General features: G+C 37.0%; 1 protein-coding gene across 1 annotated transcript in view; it reads left to right on the forward strand.

Annotated features, from left to right (window-relative positions):
- The window catches only part of LOC105335322 (mucin-22), a 35,464-nt gene that overhangs the window by 4,727 nt on the left and 8,738 nt on the right, over positions 1-21,999 (forward strand). Inside the window, exons 6-20 of the mRNA XM_034477422.2 lie at positions 3,649-3,751; positions 3,971-4,106; positions 5,077-5,152; positions 5,501-5,695; positions 6,908-7,037; positions 7,741-7,872; positions 9,957-10,063; positions 10,397-10,515; positions 11,613-11,755; positions 12,110-12,214; positions 13,288-13,376; positions 15,510-15,645; positions 16,521-16,696; positions 18,057-18,138; positions 18,256-21,882. Coding sequence (XP_034333313.2) covers positions 3,649-3,751; positions 3,971-4,106; positions 5,077-5,152; positions 5,501-5,695; positions 6,908-7,037; positions 7,741-7,872; positions 9,957-10,063; positions 10,397-10,515; positions 11,613-11,755; positions 12,110-12,214; positions 13,288-13,376; positions 15,510-15,645; positions 16,521-16,696; positions 18,057-18,138; positions 18,256-21,882 — 5,356 coding nt within the window. The remainder of the gene's footprint in view (positions 1-3,648; positions 3,752-3,970; positions 4,107-5,076; positions 5,153-5,500; positions 5,696-6,907; positions 7,038-7,740; positions 7,873-9,956; positions 10,064-10,396; positions 10,516-11,612; positions 11,756-12,109; positions 12,215-13,287; positions 13,377-15,509; positions 15,646-16,520; positions 16,697-18,056; positions 18,139-18,255; positions 21,883-21,999) is intronic.

A 21,999-nucleotide genomic window follows, 5' to 3' on the forward strand; every position in this document is an offset into this window, starting at 1 on the left:
TACTCTCTGTATTTAATTTATGACTTCCAAACTTACGTAGTCTTTTCTCTATCAACTCACTGACTCAATAAGACATGCAATCATTATCGTTTAATCACGTAAGCACTCATCGGCATGTTCTTATTTATTATTTTGTTATAATTCACTTCCACACCCTATGTGCCAAAAGAGGGAATACTGAGTGTGTTCCTTTGCGCAGTGACGTCGGAAGCAAATGGAAAGATGTGGGGGGGGGGGGAGGGGGGAGCTAGATCTAACATCAGAAATCTTGACAAGCGATAAAAAAGGCTAATTCCCAAAATCATGAAATTTCGAATCCGTTATCCGTGGGTGGTGGTTTGGTGTGTGTGTGTGTGTGTGTGGGGGGGGGGGGGGGTACTAGTATACCTATAACTAGTATACCTATACCTATAACTGGAAAAAAAACTTAGCAAGTAGAAAAAAAATTCATTCCAAAATTCCTGATCCGTGACGGGGGAGGGGGGGGGGCGTATTATTCCTTATTCCTATAACTGCAAATTTCAATATCACTTAAAATTTCCTTATCTTAATTTCAGTTCCTTACATGCTAGCAAAAGTGTGGGCGCGGGCATCTTCGCTAGCCAAGGGTTTTCGGTCCACTTTGCTCCCCATAAACCCTTGGCGGATTTCATTACGAAAACTCGGTGATGTGGTGGCGCTATCTAGCGAGCAACTTAAGTTGCGTCCCTTGCATATTTACATTTTAATCGAACTAGGTTATATACACACTACGGCATTAATACAACTTGAAAACATGTTGACTACCGAATATCGGAACATAATTAACGATGCTATTAAATACGAATTAAGTTATCACCTAGGGAAAGCACGGAATGTTTTATTCATAGTGTTTTGTACATGGTTGGCAAAAAAGCGGGAAATACTCATATTTCCCAGGACGGTGGGAAATACTGGTAATTCCCGGGAATTACTGGTATTTCCCGGGAAATACTGGGAAATAAAGTACAACTACATATTATAGTACTTCATACTTAAGACATTAGTCTTAATTAAATCTGTAGGGATGTAGACAATAGTACACCTTGTCAGCAATGACATTTTATAATGGTCTTTGATTTTAACAAGTTTTGACTGGTCAGTAATGCATTGGTTATCTCTTATGAATACTCAAAACACGGTTCATTCATATACCATTGTAATTTGTTTTTAAGGCTTTAATCAGGTATAGGTGCATCTACACAGTTATCATAAACATGATATCAAAGATTCCATTTTCTGGTTATTTGGTGAATATGAAAATGGGGCAAGAAAATTGTGAAAAATAAAGTGTGACTGTGTCACTACCTCAGTATGCAACACACCTAAGAAGAAGCCAATTAGCCCCACTCATAGTATATATCTCCCCAAAACAGGAGCACAAAACTGTCAAGTGTAATTATTTATTAAAACAACATGTGTGATTATTGAATTTTTACTTGCAACACCTACACTAATTATAACAGTTTATTTTGTGCTTTGAATTATAAATCTGTAAAACACAAAACTTGAAGTTAAAAAAACTGAACTAAAATTTGTACATTAGCAGCTATAGAAATCTTTTGGAATAGGTGATCTGGTGAATTTAAGATTAATAAACTGACAGTGAAATGGGGAAATATAATATAAAATTGGTTTTTGATGCTTACTGTTAATATCTTTTATCATAAACATAAGTTTTACATTGAACAAACTAAAGAAATAAAGATTATAAATTTGTATTTCCCAGTATTTCCCAGTATTTCCCAGTTTAGTGGAAAACAGTAGTATTTACCGGGACGGGAAATACCGGTATTTACCACCGGTAATTCCCAGCACTGGTATTTCCCGGCCAACCCTGGTTTTGTAACACTGTGTAAGGACCTGTACCGGGAGTGAAAAAGTCGCCGATTTATATGAAAACTTCCATGCCATAAAATCAGGTATCGTTGTCGTGAATATTGCGGACCAAACAAATTAAATAAAACAGAGCTCACTAAACCTTTAAAAGCAATAACCATAAGCAGGAACGTATATACTAACGGGATAGGCAACTTCTACATTCGCCATGTTTACGTCCCATGTTATCACGCGAGCCTTGACAAGTTTGTAGAACTATGGTCAATCCCAGTAAAATATATAGGTTTGTAAAGCGATCTGTTAAGACCATCGTTGGGGAGGCATTGTACTCGAGAACTTGTGTCTCAACTTGTTAAACCTATATTTACAAGCACTGCGATTGGATCAGCTACTCGCAGCTGCAGCCAATCATAAAACGGAGCTTGTCACCGAGTTTTCGTAATGAAATCCGCCAAGGGTTTATGGGGAGCGAAGTGGACCGAAAACCCTTGGCTAGCGAAGATGGGGCGCGGGGGGCAGCATCTTCCATATACGTTACATATGTTTGCTGCAAGAAAAATTTGGGGTGGGGGGGGTGCACCTTCCTGATGCCACTTGCCTGATGGTTAGGTCTAAATAAGCAAAAAAAAAGTGGGGGCTAAACCCCTCTAGCCCCACCCCGGTTCCGACGCCTATGTTGCGGGACTAACTCAAAAGTCAAAATAAAAGGGAATCAACATGTACCAATATCACTGGTTTTTAGTTACTAAACATTTGTGTGTTTTGTGACGAAATCTGAATCTGTCTTTTTAAGACACTTCTTAATTTATACATGTAATACGGATATCCCTCCGTACGTGGGACAATTACGTCTCAATATAGAAGTTATGATATAGCAACTTTTGAATGTCAAACGACATAGAACCTTATATGAAGAAGTTTTATTTTTGCTCCACCCCATTTTTTTGAAACAATTTTTAAAAATCTTAATGATATTTTGCTTGATCACTCGATATTTATAAATACCTCAGGGTTCAAACGATGTTCATTTAAAAGTCTGAAAAAAATCCTAGGTTTTTTTCTTTTTAAATGCTCCCTATAGCTTATCAGGTTTCAATACACGGCTAAAAAGTGACGAAAAGAAGGGATTTTGCATTGCAACAAATATTGAAGATCCCGGATGATAACGTTGAAAAATTGTAAATCTCCGTCAGAAAAAATGTTTTCGATCATGTGAATTTTTCCGAGTGAAAAAAGATAATGTTTCGATGAAGATATATTGGATATTTTCCCTTTCGTCAATTTTGATTGTACTTCTCGCACATCTATGTGTATTTTTATTAAAAATCGACCAAATGTGACAGAACAATAACTCGGGACAGAGAAGTGTATAAAATGTAATAACATAGCTCATTCCTCGTTTTTCTCTAAAAATCTCAAAACCACAATGCCTGCTTTGAGATTTAGATGGCTTTTACCAAAATAAAAATAATAACAGCTGTCTAGAGGCATGGCTTCTGAAACTTTCAACTATTTACTAGAATTCATTTTATCATTTGATCGCTTATCTCTTTTTTTATAATATCCCATTATCTGATTCTTTGAAGTATAATATATAGTATTCATTCATCCACTGACTCAGTTATTCCTGTTTTCATTCATTCATTCATTCATTCATTCATTCATTCATTCATTCATTCATTCATTCATTCATTCATTCATTCATTCATTCATTCATTCTCTTAATCAATAATTCACCTGATGTTATATGAGAAGTATCTGATGTTATATGAGAAGTATCTGATGTTATAGGCCAATGAGACGGACAGAAGACGACGCAAGAGGAACTTTTTAGTGGACCAGAATTATATGTGGCCCGGAGGGATCGTCCCGTACGTAATAGACCAGGCACTAGGTGAATATAACGAACGAGAGAGAGAGAGAGAGAGAGAGAGAGAGAGAGAGAGAGAGAGAGAGAGAGAGAGAGAGAGATTAGGGATCGTCCCGTATGTTATAGATCAGACACTAGGTGAATACAACGAACGAGAGAGAGAGAGAGAGAGAGAGAGAGAGAGAGAGAGAGAGAGAGAGAGAGAGAGAGAGAGAGAGACTGAATTTTTAGTTTCTTTTTCAGGTTCCTCTTTTGAGTCTCCCATTCTTAGCGCAATGAATCAGGTCATGGCCTTGACCTGTATCAAATTCACTCCACTTGGGTCGTCGTTGGCTAACACCGTCGGGCATTCTAACTACCTCTATATCTTCTCGGACGTGTAAGTGCTTCAGACAAAATAATGCTGTCTTATAATTGCTAGGAATCTATCAATTTTGCAATAGAATTAATTCAAGAGGTTTAATTACAAGGTCCATTTCATCATAAAAAATTCGATGTTTGGAGTAAAGCTAAACTTTAGTATTGTACCATCATGGTAGCGGTTGTAACATCAGCGCAAACCACGGTCATTATATGTATACGATCATCTCTAACGACTCAATATGTATACGATATTTATACGATCATCTCTGCCGAATCAATACGTATACGATATGTATATGATCCTATCTGACGACTCAATATGTATACGATATGTATACGATCATCTCTGCCGAATCAATATGTATACGATATGTATACGATCTTCTCTGACGACTCAATATGTATACGATATATATACGATCGTCTCTGCCAAATCAATATGTTAATATTGATAATGATAATATCATATATGATAATATCAATATGGTTAATGCAATTAACCATTATTTTTCTATTTTTTTTTAATTTTCATTTTCCTATCATAAGCTATTTGTTTTGTTTATTTTTTTGCACTGTACCTCCTTCCAATGCTATTTATGATATTAATCTTTTATACAAAATTCCATTGCAATATATATATATATATATATATATATATATATATATATATATATATATATATATATATATATATATATATATATATATATATATATATATATATATATAATTACTCATATTATACCTTGACTACAGGAGAGAACATAAATAGGCATTGTGCCTGCTGTTCAATCCATTTTAATGTATTTATATACTTGAATAAAATACTTATTAAATTAAAATCAATATGTATACGATATGTATACGATTATCTCTGCCGACTCCCGGTCATGGTTGAGACGATGTAGCGAATGAGGATATAACGAGGTAACATGCAAATCGTGTTTTGTGGATCATTCTTTTTGGATCTTGTTGTTTTTGTCTAGTGGCTGCTGGTCATACGTCGGAATGGTAGGGTGGGGACAACAGCGAATCAGTCTTCAGAACCCGGCCTGTGTAACAGTAAGTGTGGGAGAGGGAGGGAGGGGGGTTGGAGGTGGATGGTGGGGCATAGGCTAGGAGGGAGTTAACAAAGTGTCGGTCAACAGATCAGACCTGTAAGTAAGGGGTGGGGGTTGGAGTGTCATTTATCGAATTCTCTATAACTATAACTATATATATATATGTGTTAATACTGTATGAGTTGGGGGGGGGGGGGGATTGAGGGTACGCAATCACGAAGTGTAATAAACTCTATCCTGCGGTAAATTTATAGAAATTGAATATATTTTTTTTAAATATCATCAATATAATCTGTTAATATTATTTACGAAACGATATGGTTAACCGTTATTCATTAACTTTTCACAGAACCCTATCATCGTTCACGAGTTAATGCACGCTATTGGGATGGAGCACGAGCAGTCCCGAACTGACCGCGACAACTACGTCATAATGCAGTGGGCTAACATTCAATATGGCACGGGGAACCGGAACATGATGAAAATCAACACGAGGGACAATAACCCGTACGATCTGGAGTCTGTTCTACAGTACAGACTAAATGTGAGTTCTACAATACAGGCCAGACGTGAGTTCTTGTTCTACAGTAAAGGCCAAAAGTGAGTTCTGGTTCTACAGTACAGGCTAGGCGTGAGTTCTTGTTCTACAGTACATGCCTAAAGTTAGTTCTGGTTCTACCGTACAGGCCTAATGTGAGTCCCTCTATCTAGAGTACAGAATAAATGTGAGTTCTTCATTATAAAGTCTGTTTCATAGTACAGAAGTAATGTAAGTTCTTCGTTATAAATTCTGTCCTAAAAGTGAGTCCTTCGTTATGGAGTCTGTCCTACAGTACAGACTAAATGTAATTTCTATGGAGTCTGTTCTACAGTTCGTCATTATGGAGTCGGCTCTACAGTAAAGGCCTAATGTGAGTTTATCTATCTAGAGTCTGTTCTACAGTACGAACTAAATGTGAGTTATTTTTATGGAGGCTATTTAACAGTACAAACTAAATGTGATTTCTTCTTAATGGGTCCTGTTTCTACAGTACTTGGTGTGAGTTCTTCGTTCTCGAGTCTTTTCTACAGTATTGGCCTATTATGAATTCTTCTATCTAGAGTCTGTTCCACAAAACAGATTTGATATGAGTTCCTCTGTAGTTTTTTTTTCCAGAGTACCCACTCAACGTAAGTAATTTTTGGAGTCTGTTCTGCAGTACAAACTTAATGTGCGTTCTTCTGAAGTTTGTGCCACAGTTCAGACTTCATGTCTTATATAAGCAATGCTCAATTGTCTGGAACTATAAATGTTTGTGAAATTTGTTAATCATTTTACATCATATTCATTTATAAAAATGCATACATGTACTGTGGTTTCATCAATATTCGTTAAATACCAATTTTCGTGGATTTCGTTGTTAAGTTTATCCATGAAATTAAGTGTTCATTGAAGTGCAATTTCTACTAATAATTTGTATTGAAAGGATCATTGGCCACGAATTTAAGTATCCTTGAAACCATGATTTTAACTTTATCCACGAAAATTGATACCCTTGAATATTAATGAAACCACAGTATATGGTTTTGTTGAATTAATATCATCAAAAGTTATTCGAAGAGAAAATAATATCATATATTTTGGGACACCTTTAATGCTATAATAATGTATTCCAATACGTTTAAAAAAGGCAGATTATATAAGTAGTGTATGGTCCACCAAGCCTCCTTAAAGTGGATTTTTAAGAAATGTCACGTGTTTGTCTATTTCCTTTAGGCGTTCGCGATCAACCCTCTCTTGCCGTCTATGACTGTCGTAGACAGCAGGCTGTCCTTTCTTGCCGACACAGCCACGGGACTCATGTTTTACGATACAAAGGACGTATGCGCGACCTACCAATGTACCCGTAAGTTCAATTTAGGTCAAGGTCAATGTCAATGTTAACAGGTCAATGTGCGACAGAGAGTATCATAGTGTGTCAGAGAGTGTCATAGTGCGTCAGAGAGTATCATAGTGTGTCAGAGAGTATCATAGTGCGTCAGAGGGTATCATAGTGCGTCAGAGAGTATCATAGTGCGTCAGAGGGTATCATAGTGCGTCAGAGAGCATCATAGTGCGTCAAAGAGCATCATAATGCGTCAAAGAGCATCATAGTGCGTCAGAGAGCATCATAGTGCGTCAGAGAGGATCATAGTGCGTCAGAGAGTATCATAGTGCGTCAGAGAGTATCATAGTGCGACAGAGAGTATCATAGTGCGTCAGAGAGTATCATAGTGCGTCAGAGAGTATCATAGTGCGTCAGAGGGTATCATAGTGCGTCAGAGAGTATCATAGTGCGTCAGAGAGTATCATAGTGCGTCAGAGAGTATCATAGTGCGTCGGAGAGTATCATAGTACGACGGAGAGTATCATAGTGCGTCAGAGAGTATCATAGTGCGTCAGAGAGTATCATAGTGCGTCAGAGAGTATCATAGTGCGTCAGAGAGTATCATAGTGCGTCAGAGAGTATCATAGTGCGTCAGAGAGTATCATAGAGAGAATGACGAATCGTTTGGCTGGTTGTTTTCTTTCTTTCATTCCCTAACAAAAGTCTTGTTTCGTATTATTAGAGAATTGTCCGAACGCCACAACAACGTGTCAAAATGGCGGCTTCATGAATACAGGTGCCACGGTGAGCTGTTATTGTTACTGCCCATCCGACCTGTACGGGAGCACGTGTGAGCAAGTGACCACCTCACCTGGTCAGTATACGGCGTGAATCTGAAATGTGGTTGGCTAATTAGAAGACCTTTACTATATTTATTATACATTAACCTGAAGCCGGTAAGATACAATATGATTAAGACAGAATGATAATTTCGGGGGCTCTTCTGTATATATTAAGGTCCCTCCTAATTTTCCATCTTACCAACATCTTGTTTTCAAACTTTTTAATTTTTAAACAGCATTCACAAGTTTATATATCTGAGATAATATATTTTGCTTTTTTGTGAAAGAATGACGATTGTTTGAAAATTGGGAGTGAAAAAATTTCGTTAAAGGATAGCAAGAAACAAGAAAATCGACAGATACTTCTGTTTCATAACGTTTGTTGGTTAAATGAATTTAACACAAGTATATATCTTTCACTACTGTTGATAATTTGATATCAAGTGAGGTCAATAAATGCTGGAATCCGTCTAATCAATGCGTGTTGACATCCTACAATAATTGCTGACTTTCTAAAGCATCCACAAAGATTAATAGCGAGCGCAGCTCGCCGGCGCGCAGCGCCGGCTAGCGAAGCGAGCTCTAAGAACCAGTGTGCGCGGGAAAAAGAACGAGCTAAACCTACAGTTCATCAAACAAATTTTTTTGTCTACGTCCCATAATGCTCTCTAATGTTTACACCCGTGGTGCTATGCCAAAAATGGCCGACTTTTAACTCGTAATTTACGGTGACTTAAAGTTTGAAGACACGTTTTGAGTACCGCATATGCTTTGGCGAGACTCAAAAGATTTGTTACATGCTTCCATACCTTCGTATTGAGTCGAGAAACGTAAACAAAGACGAACAAAGTCATGGATGACGTCACAGTGCACTCGCGCTATATTTCCCGCGAAAAATTTAGAGGTGGATCAAACATCTGTAATGAGTGTACTGGCTATTTCAGTATAGTCTGCGATACCTGCCTCATTGACATATGATTTGTTTTTAATCTTTTTTTAATATAGAGATTTTATATATATATAAACTAGCAAGGGCCATACTTTACTGTCATGTCGATCCATTTTTAAAGTAATTGTGCATGCATGTATCGTGCAGTAGGCAGGTAAGTATGTGAGTAGGGAGGAAATAAACAATAGGACATTTTGAACTAAATAAAAAGGAATAAAATGAAAAAATAAACAGGTAAAAAAATTATGTAGATATTGCATATAGTCATACCATAAAATAAAAGTGGGAAATTACACACCTACAAACAGGTACCGGGCTCTCTCTCTCTCTCTCTCTCTCTCTCTCTCTCTCTCTCTCTCTCTCTCTCTCTCTCTCTCTCTCTCTCTCTGGGTAGGGGGTTGCGCTGTATATATCATAACCATTGAAATTAGTACATTTGGCATACTTATTGTAGAGGAATACTCTCTCAAAAATTCTTTGACGTTCGTTGATACCTAAATAAAACTATATTAAGTTGACAATGATGCAAGGTACAGCATGCGCGGATCTAGAGGGGGGGTCGGGGGGGGGGGGGGTCCCGACCCCCCCTGGAAAATGAAAATTTATTAAATTTACATAGTAAAATTATCGCGAAAATATGCCTCGGACCCCCCCTGGCAAACACAATTATCCTTCGGACCCCCCCTGGAAAAATTTTCTGGATCCGCGCATGTACAGTATGTGTAATTCTTGCTGCGCTCGCCAGAACGGTAGCACCGTAAAACATATTATCCCTTAAAATCCACAGTTGTTGATATCAAGAAAAATACCAACTTGTTGATATCCTTGAATATTCAATAAGTCGGCAACAGTGGTCGTTCCTCCTATTCCACAACTCATTTGTTGATTTATAAGTATGATGCATGTATAGCTAGTACTTTGGAATCACTCAAATTCGTTGGGGCTAATTTTTGTGAATTGTGCGGTTTTTGCCAATTTGTAAATTCATGGATGCGCGGTTTTCAATTTCAGTGAGAAGACTAAATATTTCATAATAAGTTTTCGTCTAGACTGTAAATTCGAGGGTGGGGTTGGGTTGGGGGTACGGGGTTACCCACGAAAAAACACGGCAATTGAGCCACCACGAATTCTTATGATTCACAATAACCGTCTTGTGTTCATTCACAGAATGTGGGGGAATCATTGAGATCGGAGCGGGGGAGGAAAGGACCATAACGTCACCGGGGTGGCCCAACATTTACACCCTAGGCAAACGATGCGTCTGGGTCATTAAGGTCAGTAGCACAATTTATCTATATCATTTATATGTAATCGGAACGACAGTTCAGTAAAAATAGGAAATCAGCAATATCATTAGCTGCAACAGTAGAATTGGAGTTTTTTGGCAAGCATCATTTTTATCTTAATTCGCAAATACCATCATAATTAATGTTTTTTGTTTTAATCTTTTAGTCAATTTCGAAATTAATGTTTTTACTACAGTTTTCACAATCATCAGAATTATTTTTTTTCGTTCAGAAATCCCACGATTGTTAATCCATAAGGTACTAATTGTTAATCCATAAGGTACTAATAGTTAATCCATAAAGTACTAACACTATTGTCAGGGACCCGCCGCGAACCACATTAAGATGACCATCGACTCTATGGCAATGAACTACAACAGCCTACAGTGCTATCACTGGCTGGAGGTGCGCTACAATCTCGCGGGGCAGACAGGACCAAAGTAAGCAGACTCGTCTCTTTCTGTGTACATTGTATAATTTGAAAACGAAAGATAACTTGTAAACGTTTGCCTGAATTCATGGAAATGTTTTAATCTTACATTTGTATATTTTAGTCGTATAATTATCTAATTGAAAATTATTTGACTTGTATTATGCAAGCAAACCAAATTTTCGATGTTTTCGAAAATAATTCTAAGTTTTGAATTTTATGACTAACATTACTCATCCTTTTATAATTTATAAACAAAAAACAAAAAAAGGTATTTTCACCACCCATGAGAAGAATCTTTGATGAAGTTTTTATTCTCCATTTTTTCACTTTTTTCAAAACTAAAAGAATACTATTCAAATCACATGTTGCATCACATTTACACTCTTAAAAAAAAGTCTTTCAGTGTTATGTGCTATTGCCCCACCTCCGACCACCACGGTATCACGTGATGGTTCCAAGCTATTTCTGTCTGCTACTAGTATAAGTAGAGTATCGGAATCACATTCAAACCATATTCTAGAAACACAGACTTTTTGAAATGAAATTTAATTAAGGTGGAATAACATATCATCACAAAATGGCTGACCGCTGATCGAAACGACATTTCATTTTATTAAAGGATTTTATGGACTGAAACATGTAACTTACTTCATAGCCGAGTGGTAAAGTGGCGGACTTGTAATCCGTTCATCAGGAGTTCGAATCCCGCAGGGGATTTTGTTGTTACTAACTGGAATAATTATTTTAGATACTCATTCTTTTTATCCCCAAACTGCAAATTGTTCGCTTATTTGACATTTGCACAGTTTATTTATCATTATATTTTTCATTATCAAGAAATTTCCTGTTAATTTGAGGGACTTTTTCCAGGTGTGTTATTCCACCTTAAATGATGTGTGCTTACACGTAGATGTAGTACAATTGTTAGACAAAGGTGTGCAGTAATTTATGACGGTTCTATTTGAAACAACATCCACCTGAGGCGTGTTCAGCAGAGAGAGCGCCCGCGAGCTTCCGCCAAAATTTGTGTTGCGGGTATAGGAAATTTTGGCCAGCGCTCGGGAGCACCCACTCTGTTGAACAGGCCTCTGGTCTGATTGTCAGGTTGTGTGGGATCCGTGCCTCCGAGAGCTACGTCACAACGACGGAGGAACTGAAGAACCAGCTGATCCTCAAAGCGGACACGCTGACCACTGACCGTGCGGCCCTGGCCGGGTTCACCCTCAGGGTGCAGAGTGTGGAATTAGGTAAGGTCAATAGAAATTAATTGGAAGTTTTTGTGAGACAAATGACAAGGTTATTGAAAGAAAGTTGGTCAGCACATATTGATTGATATAACTACTTGTGGTTATCTCTATATTCCTACATCCATTTAAATGTTGTGCTTTTTATTGACAGCCTGTCATAACTCTATATTTGTGATCAATACATTTTGTTAAAAATCAATCAATAAATATTTTGTCTAATCTTGCCCCGCCCATTTAAGTGTTGAAATTTTGATTGACATGCAGTCTTGACTCTGTGTGTTTGGAACATACTGATACAAAGTTCTTTGTCCAATCTTGCCACGCCCATTTAAATGTTGTGCTGTTGATTGATAGGTTGCGTTAACACTGGCTGTGTGTTTGGGACCTGTCGCACCTCTGACGGCGTCTGTATCTGCACCAGTCCCTACTCCGGAACCCGCTGTGACACGGTGGCCGACAGTGAGTTTCTTACTTCCGCTTACGTCATGTCGTCTGGATAAAATAGAAGAAAAAATGTTTTCAGTTTTTGTTTCCTTTTTAGTGCATATCGAGAGGATCTATACAATTTTCAAGCTTTATGTAAACAATTTGGTGATTCATGCGGGATAGAAAGATGGCGCTTTGCAGAAAAAAAATATATAACCCGCATGGATCATCAAAGAAAGCATTTTATTGTTTATATTCATATTTACATCTTTATTTTAGCAATTCAATAAATTGATTGTAAAGAGTAAAGGAAATTTACTAGATAACTGTTTGTGCATCAGTACGTTAGCTAAAAGAAACAGCCAAATCGTCTCCTATTAGAATTTGAGTCTGACATTATCATGAGTAGGTTTCGACCAATCGATAAACGGGGGGTGTAGATTTCAGTCTGGTTGTTTCTATAGAGCTATGAATTACTTAAGTTTCCTTATAATAGAGGGAATCATACCTGGTAAATGTAATTATATTGTTTTGCACGTTTAGATTTACAGATTTTACAGATAATAAATTATACATGTAGCTTTATGCATAAATTCTTAATTCTTCCGTTTATACAATTTTGTTTTACTATTTTCCCCTTTATATATTGCTCCTAACCTACCTATAATTTTTATAATTTTTTAGCCATTATTAGGCAAATCGGTTAATCGACTGCCTATTTCTTTGCTAATTTTTTTTTCCAGCTATATGTTATTTTTCCAGCTATATGTTTTTTTTTTCCAGCTATATGTTATTTTTCTAGCTATATGTTATTTTTCCAGCTATATGCTATTTTTCCAGCTATATGTTATTTTCCCAACTATATGTTATTTTTCCAGCTATATGTTATTTTTCCAGCTATATGTTATTTTTCCAGCTATATGCTATTTTTCCAGCTATATGCTATTTTTCCAGCTATATGTTATTTTTTCAGCTATATGTTATTTTTCCAGCTATATGTTATTTTTCCAGCTATATGCTATTTTCCCAGCTATATGTTATTTTTCCAGCTATATGTTATTTTTCCAGCTATATGTTATTTTTCCAGCTATATGTTATTTTTTCAGACTCTAATCTAACGGCGACCTTTGAGACCGGGGCCGGACTCGCGTTTATGCAAAACGAAGGGAATGCTTACGACTGGAGTATGATAACGGTACGATCAACACAAGACCGGCATACGATTACTATCAGATATATTCATTATCTCATAATTTATCAAAGAACTAATCTTGCATACGATAACTTTTCATTTTTTTACATTCAAAACTGTCATATGATCATTATCTCAATGCATGTCTATCACATATACTTACATACAATTGTGATATCTTTTTATAATAAACAAAACCAGTTATTTGTTTTTAGACGGGGTCACGTGACCCCGTCAATTGGTTTACTGTCAGCCGAAGTCTCAAACCGAAGTCTCAAACCGGAAGGCACGCGTAGAACACATGAATTGAGTATACGCGTAGGAAAATAGTGCAGAAAGTTTTCATGCATTTCAGTAAATATGTATTATAAAAACACGCATTAAATCTTTTTTAGTCATCTGTGTATAAACAAAATTCTATTTAGAAAATAAACAAATTGTATAAAGAAAATAAAAACAAGTCTAAATTTGCCTTATCGTTCGTTGGATCTTTATTTGGTTAAACTGAATTCAAATTTTAAACAATGCATTGTAAGCAAAATCTATAATAGATTATACATTTTGGAAGACTTATACATCATATAACAAATACAATCTTATCGATTGAAGAACCAAGTTAAATTGTAATGTTCATGTTTTCCGGCTTAGTTGGAATCAGGCTTGGGGTGAATTACATTGTAAGATAATGCATTACATTACCATTACTTCATGAATTAGGGCATTAAATTACCATTGCCATTACTTATATTTTCTTGAAGTAATGCATTACATTACCATTACATGAGTAAAGTAATGCATTACCATTACTTTGTGAAAAGTCAATAAGTTTTAAAAAAGTAATTTAAAAACTAAATAAAGAGATTTTGTAAATATTTCATAAATAAAACATGCTTAAAATATTTACAGGTTCATGTTCATGTTCATTATCAGGTTCAAATTTAATGACTTATACAATATTGCTGTTGCACTTGTAGTTCTCAAAGTAAGGCAATCTCTGTTATTTTTGTCTCTGATTTTCGGAGTATGATTTTCAATGAAAGGAACGGTTGTATCGTAATTCGTGTAGGTGATGCACGAGTTTACACAAAAAAGTAGTAAGTGGCGAACGGAGTCTTGGAATCTTATTGTAAAAAAAAACATTTCTAACGTCAGGTGCCTGTGTTTGTTATCGGTATACAAATACACTTTGTTTGTTAATTCAGCAGTTTTAGAGTTTTCGGGGTTTTCATAAAACTTTTATTACGGATACCGTCCGACTTGTGGATTTTCTCTTGGATCACAAAATTGAATAAATCTAATGATTAAAATTATCAACTATGATATAGTTGTATGATTTTCCCGGTTAGTAGTAATTTTTAAAAATTTTCCTTGGGGTCTTATTTTACATAAATTATACCGTTGTGTCAACTTTCTACAATTATGAAGGCCGGGATTGAGTAAAATTTAGACAAAGTATCAGACAATTGCAAAAAAGCCGAATTAACGTAGATTGTAACAACTAATTCAATCTCATAAATTTTGGAAGCATATTCGAGGACATCCAGGACACTTTCAAGACCCCGTCTTTCAGTAATCTCAGTACTTTGATTAATATATAAGGTCATTATTTTATTTAATACCAGAGTCAAAAGTTGCTTACGATTACATCTCATTATTTGCCAGGGTCAAGACCAACACGAGTTCATTATCTCATTTAATTATCACATTCGGGACCGACATTCGATCAGTATCAATATTTATCACATTTAGTACCGACATACGAGCTTGATCTCTTTATTCAGCGTAGTTAGGACCGGTATGCGATCATTATCACACTATCTAACACATTCACGACCGGTCGTTGATCAGTATCTCATTTTAGTTATACTATATAGTTATATATAATTGTTTATAATGCCATGTATTAGGTCTTCGTGATTTAAACGGCAAATTTACATTGTGTTTAATATGTTATCATCCAAATTTCACCTTAAAAATAATATTTGTAGAATGTCACGTTAGATTTACCAGATAAATATCAATTGCTAGCAAATCCCATATGCTACCTTTTTTTAAGATACTCTAATCTGGTTTCAAATCATAATTTGCACGTGTCTTGAAGCGGCATTTTTTCTGATGACAATGTTTCTCCTCTAGGGCCCAACTCCTACCGACAGTACTGGACCAAGCGGCGCCGCGGAGGGAACTACTTACATGTATCTGGAGTCGTCCGCCCCACACGCGCAGGGAGACATTGCTACGCTGACGTCAGCGGCCGTGACCTTCACACAAAGTTAATATCTGTTAATTAATTACATTATAATTTCGGCGCACATTCATTTTGATATGATTTTGGGTTTTGAAAGTCGTTTGAAAACATATGGAGATAAAAATACGTTTCTTTTTAGAAATATACTAGTAAGCGTATTTGATTTTTTTCCAAATTGTCTAGTGAGTACTTTTTCTATTTTCGTTGATCTTATTCAACTGGTTTGAATGAATACTGTGGAATCATTAGAATTCGTGGTGGTTCATTTTTCGTGGTATTCGTGGGTAGCCCTCGCCTACGAATTTACATCCTCATCGAAAACTAATTATAAAAGGTTTGATTTACCTACTGAGACTAAAAACTGAATCATTGACGAAATTAGATCCCCACGAACAAGCAAAAAACCAACAATCCACGAAAATTGGCCCCCACGAAATTAAATGATTCCACAGTACATTAAATTGCAACTTTTTATTGATAGGATTACTGGTCATAAGTTTACGTAAGACTACAACTCTGTTTTTTGCCAAGTCCTCCAAATCTGAAGTCATCAGAAATTATAAAACCACAGTACATGACGTCGAACATTGTTGTCATCATTAATTGATCGTTTTATAAATTGTTTGATTAATTTATTGATTAGATTCTTTAAATACTTTGTCGATCAATTTTTATGATTGATTTTTCAATTTACCAGTACGATCGATTTTTTTGATCAACCAGATTGATTGATTTTTTGATTAGATTATGTGATTGATTTATTGATCAGTTTGCTTGAATAACTTATTGATTAACCAGTTTTATTGGCTTAATGATAACCTGTTTGACTTTTTGACTTTTTGACTAGACTGTCTGACTAATACATTTATTAGATTGCATGTCTATTTTTTTTAAATTAGCTTTATCCAGATGTCTGCGGTTCTCCTACTCCATGTACGGTGCCAATATGGGCTCGCTGAACGTATATTATCAGAGCGGAACTGGAAGTCGGACCCAGGTCTGGTCACGCTCTGGTGACCAAGGCAATCAGTGGAACACCGCTGATGTGGACATCCCAAACGTCTCAAACGTTCGGGTAAATGGAGTTAAAAATGACATTGTTTTACCCCTGTAAAACAGTTACTATATAACTATATACAAAAAAAGTCCAGCATTTTGACTGTTGGACTGGAACTGTTGGATTGGAACTGTCTAAATCGACCGCTAAAAAAGACTGTTGACCGGTGACGTCACATTCCGCAAAACGTGTTATTGATTAGAAGGGGTATAACAAAACAGTTGTTGACTGTCTCGGGCAACAGTTGATCTGTCGGACCGACTCGCAAACTGTTGCCTGCAGCCTTGGACAACAGTTTGCGAGCTGTCCGACAGATCAACTGTTGCCCGAGACCCCAATCAAGAACTGTATGCTATCACATCTAATATGCTGTCACATAAACATGAACCACAGAGTCATCTATTCATATTTAGAGATATATTACTAGAAAAAACATTAATGGTTACCTAAATACAAAACTTTATGATAAACGTGATGACTTCAATTTTTGTATCATCAACTTTCATTACTAATGTAACTTTATACCTTCATCACTTGCATATGGAGTTTTTTTCTCTCAGTTGATTCGATCCGCAAGGGCATGTTCTACGTATGAATAGTTTCTAAGGCGAGCCAGGCTACTGACAAACAAGTTGATTTATAAAATCAATAAGATTATCAACATCTTGATTAAGGTCATCATTTCGTAAGTTCAATGGCTAATACAACGGCCATGTTAGCAAATTCAATCTTCCACTGGGTCGCATGCTGACTGACATTTTTCATCATTATTGGTCACCTAATTATCTATGGATTTTTCCGTTTTCCATATTACGACAGAGGGCACACGGCGGGTGTGACTGGTCAGCAGAGGTTGCTCTACCTAAGGGTACTTGATCCTACCTCTAACTGTTGTAGAGGTCTGTGTTTGCTTTACTCTTCATTTATGTTTTTCTTGTGGACTTTTGATTTTGAACCCTGTTTGTTATCACCACATTTCATCCAAACATGTGCTGTCCTCAGCGAAATAAAGACATTATCTTTGTCTGTATAGCATCTACTGGTGCAGTATGACTGTCACATTGTCGAACAAAAGACAAGTAAATTCTAGAGAAAGAAAAATACAAAATTTCTGACACGAATTAATTGTTGCAAGAAAAAAAATAAAGGAGTTTATTGTATTACAGTTTAAAATCTTAATTTATGTTAGAGATTGACAAAACTTTTTAATAATATAAACAAAAGTGATTTTAGGTTCAGAAATAAACGCAACAGAAGCGACCGAAACCCACCCCCCAAACCCGGCGCTAAGTGACGTCAACGCAAACTTAAACAATCGTTGAGCTAGAGTTCTGCAGCTATTGAAACGACAGTATTGTATTGGTTTTTTTTTAATCAGATATCGTTTGACGGGGTGAGAGGGAGTGGTCATCTCTCAGACATTGGACTGGATGACATTCAACTCTATACTGTCAGCTGTAGTAAGTTCCTTAATTTTCAAACTTTCACACGTATTTTAAATGTATTGAAGCAATCATTATCTTTTCATCATTATTATCATTCATTATTATTACATATTTTACCTTAATGTTCAATAGTAATTCTGCGAATTACGACAACAAGTGCACCGACAACAACAACTGAACAAACAACAACCACCGTACCAACAACAACAACAGTTAATCCAACAACAACAACAACCGAAGGACCCGTTATAGTAGTTGGTTTAACATCAACCGTCGACTTAACAACGCCCACTGAACAAACAACTACAAGCCAAATATCAACCACTGGGGAACAAACAACAACCACCGAAATAACAACAACCGAAGAACAGACAACAACTTCGGAACCAACAACAACCGAAGAACAGACAACAACTTCGGAACCAACAACAACTGAAGAACAGACTACAACTATTGAATCAACAACAACTGAAGAACAGACTACAACTATTGAATTAACAACAACTGAAGAACAGACTACAACTATTGAATCAACAACAACCGAAGAACAGACAACAACTTCGGAACCAACAACAACTGAAGAACAGACTACAACTATTGAATCAACAACAATCGAAGAACAGACAACAAGTATTGAATTAACAACAACTGAAGAACAGACTACAATTATTGAACCAACAACAACTGAAGAACAGACAACAACCATTGAACCAACTACAACTGAGGAGCAAACAACAACCACTGAACAAACAACAACCGAAGAACAGACTACTACTAAAGAACAGACAACAACAAATGTACAAACAACAACCGAAGAACAAGCAACAACTGAAGAACAGACTACAGCTATTGAACCAACAACAACTGAAGAACAGACAACAACCATTGAACCAACTACAACTGAGGAGCAAACAACAACCACTGAACAAACAACAACCGAAGAACAGACTACTACTGAAGAACAGACAACAACAAATGTACAAACAACAACCGAAGAACAAGCAACAACTGAACTAACAACAACTGAAGAACAGACAACAACAAAAGAACAAACAACAACGCAGGAACAAACAACAACTGATGAACAAATAACAACCACCGAACCAATAACAACAACAACCGAAGAAGAGACAACAACCGGGGCCCAAACAACTGAAGAATCAACTACAGCTGATATGCAAACAACAACTGCAGATTTCACAACAATAATTGAATCGACAACAACAATGCATTTAACAACAACATCATCAATTACAATATGTCCACGAAGTACCACAATGAGAAGCACAATGACAACAGCTTCAAATCCAACAACTACTACTGAACCAACAACAACCGACGAAGAAACAACAACGGACGAAGTAACGACGACAGAAGAGCAAACAACAACTGCAGAACAAACAACAACCGAGGAACAAGGCACGACAGAAGAACAAACAACAACTGAGGAGCAAACAACAACCGAAGGGCAAACAACAACAACAACAACCGAGGAGCAAACAACAACCGAGGAGCAATCAACAACCGAAGAGCAAACAACAACCGAAGGACAAACCACAACCGAGGAACAAACCACAACAGAAGAACAAACCACAACAGAAGAACAAACAACAACAGAAGAGCAAACAACAACCGAGGGGCAAACAACAACCCAAGAACAAACCACGACAGAAGAACAAACAACAACTGAGGAGCAAACAACAACCGAGGAACAAACAACAACTGAGGAGCAAACAACAACCGAGGGGCAAACAACAACCCAAGAACAAACCACAACAGAAGAACAAACAACAACTGAGGAACAAACCACGACCGAAGAACAAACAACAACTGAGGAGCAAACAACAACAGAAGAGCAAACAACAACGCAAGAACAAACAACAAATGAGGAGCAAACAACAACCGAGGAACAAACAACAACAGCATCCGAGGAGCAAACAACAACCGAAGAACAAACAACAACTGAGGAACAAACCACGACCGAAGAACAAACAACAACTGAGGAGCAAACAACAACAGAAGAGCAAACAACAACGCAAGAAGAAACAACAACTGAGGAGCAAACAACAACCGAGGAACAAACAACAACAGCATCCGAGGAGCAAACAACAACCGAAGAACAAACAACAACTGAGGAACAAACAACGACCGAAGAACAAACAACAACTGAGGAGCAAACAACAACAGAAGAGCAAACTACAACGCAAGAAGAAACAACAACTGAGGAACAAACCACGACAGAAGAACAAACAACAGCTGAGGAGCAAACAACAACGGAAGAACAAACAACAACTGAGGAACAAACCACAACAGAAGAACAAACAACAGCTGAGGAGCAAACAACAACGGAAGAGCAAACAACAACGCAAGAACAAACAACAACTGAGGAACAAACCACGACCGAAGAACAAACAACAACTGAGGAGCAAACAACAACCGAAAAGCAAACAACAACTGAGGAGCAAACAACAACTGCAGAGCAAACAACACCCCAAGAACAAACCACGACAGAAGAACAAACAACAACCCAAGAACAAACCACGACAGAAGAACAAACAACAACTGAGGAGCAAACAACTACTGAGGAGCAAATAACAACAACAACCGAGGAGGTAACAACAACTCAAGAACAAAGCACGACAGAAGAAACAACAACAACTGAGGAACAAACAACAACTGCAGAACAAACAACAACCGTAGAGCAAACAACAACTGCAGAACAAACAACAACTGAGGAACAAACAACAACTGAAGAACAAACAACAACTGAGGAACAAACAACAACTGCAGAACAAACAACAACCGAAGAGCAAACAACAACTGCAGAACAAACAACAACTGAGGAGCAAACAACAACTGAAGAACAAACAACAACTGAGGAACAAACAACAACTGCTCAACAAACAACAACCGAAGAGCAAACAACAACTGCAGAACAAACAACAACCGAGGAACAAACAACAACCGAGGAACAAACAACAACCGAGGAACAAACAACTACTGAGGAACAAACAACAACTGCAGAACAAACAACAACCGAAGAGCAAACAACAACTGCAGAACAAACAACAACTGAGGAGCAAACAACTACTGAGGAACAAACAACAACTGATGAACAAACAACAACCGAAATGCAAACAACAACTGCAGAACAAACAACAACTGAGGAGCAAACAACAACTGCAGAACAAACAACCACCGAGGAACAAACAACAACTCAGCAACCAACAACAACTGATGAACAAACATCGACTACTGAACAATCAACAACAACAGAACAAACAACAACCACTGAATCAATTACAACCACTGAACCAATCACAACAACAATAGAACAAACAACATCCACTGAACCAATAACAACAACAACAGAACAAACAACAACCACTGAACAAACAACCACCATTGAGTTGACAACAACCACTGAACAAATAACAACAACTACAGAACAAACAACATCCACTGAACCAATTACAACAACTACTGAACAAACAACAACAACTGAGCCAATTACAACAACAACAACAGCACAAACAACAACCACTGGGCCAATAACAACAACAACCACTCAACAAACAACAACTGCTGAACTAACAACAACTATTCCAACAACAACCACCATAATTCAAACAACAACAACAACTATCCCAGCAACAACAACAACTATTCCAGCAACAACCACCACGGTCCAAACAACAACAACTGCTCCTACTACGACCACAACCACTGCTACTCCAACAACAACGTTACCTTCTATTGGTAAGACTCGCTTATCCTGTATTTGTACTGATATCAATTCATAAATACGGATTAATTCCCCTTGATCTCCCACAGCCGCCATATTAGTTGTCGACTTCTTTTGTTCTGCTAATTGCT

The sequence above is a fragment of the Magallana gigas genome, chromosome 9, assembly GCF_963853765.1.
Source record: "Magallana gigas chromosome 9, xbMagGiga1.1, whole genome shotgun sequence".
Taxonomy (NCBI): Eukaryota; Metazoa; Mollusca; class Bivalvia; order Ostreida; family Ostreidae; genus Magallana; species Magallana gigas.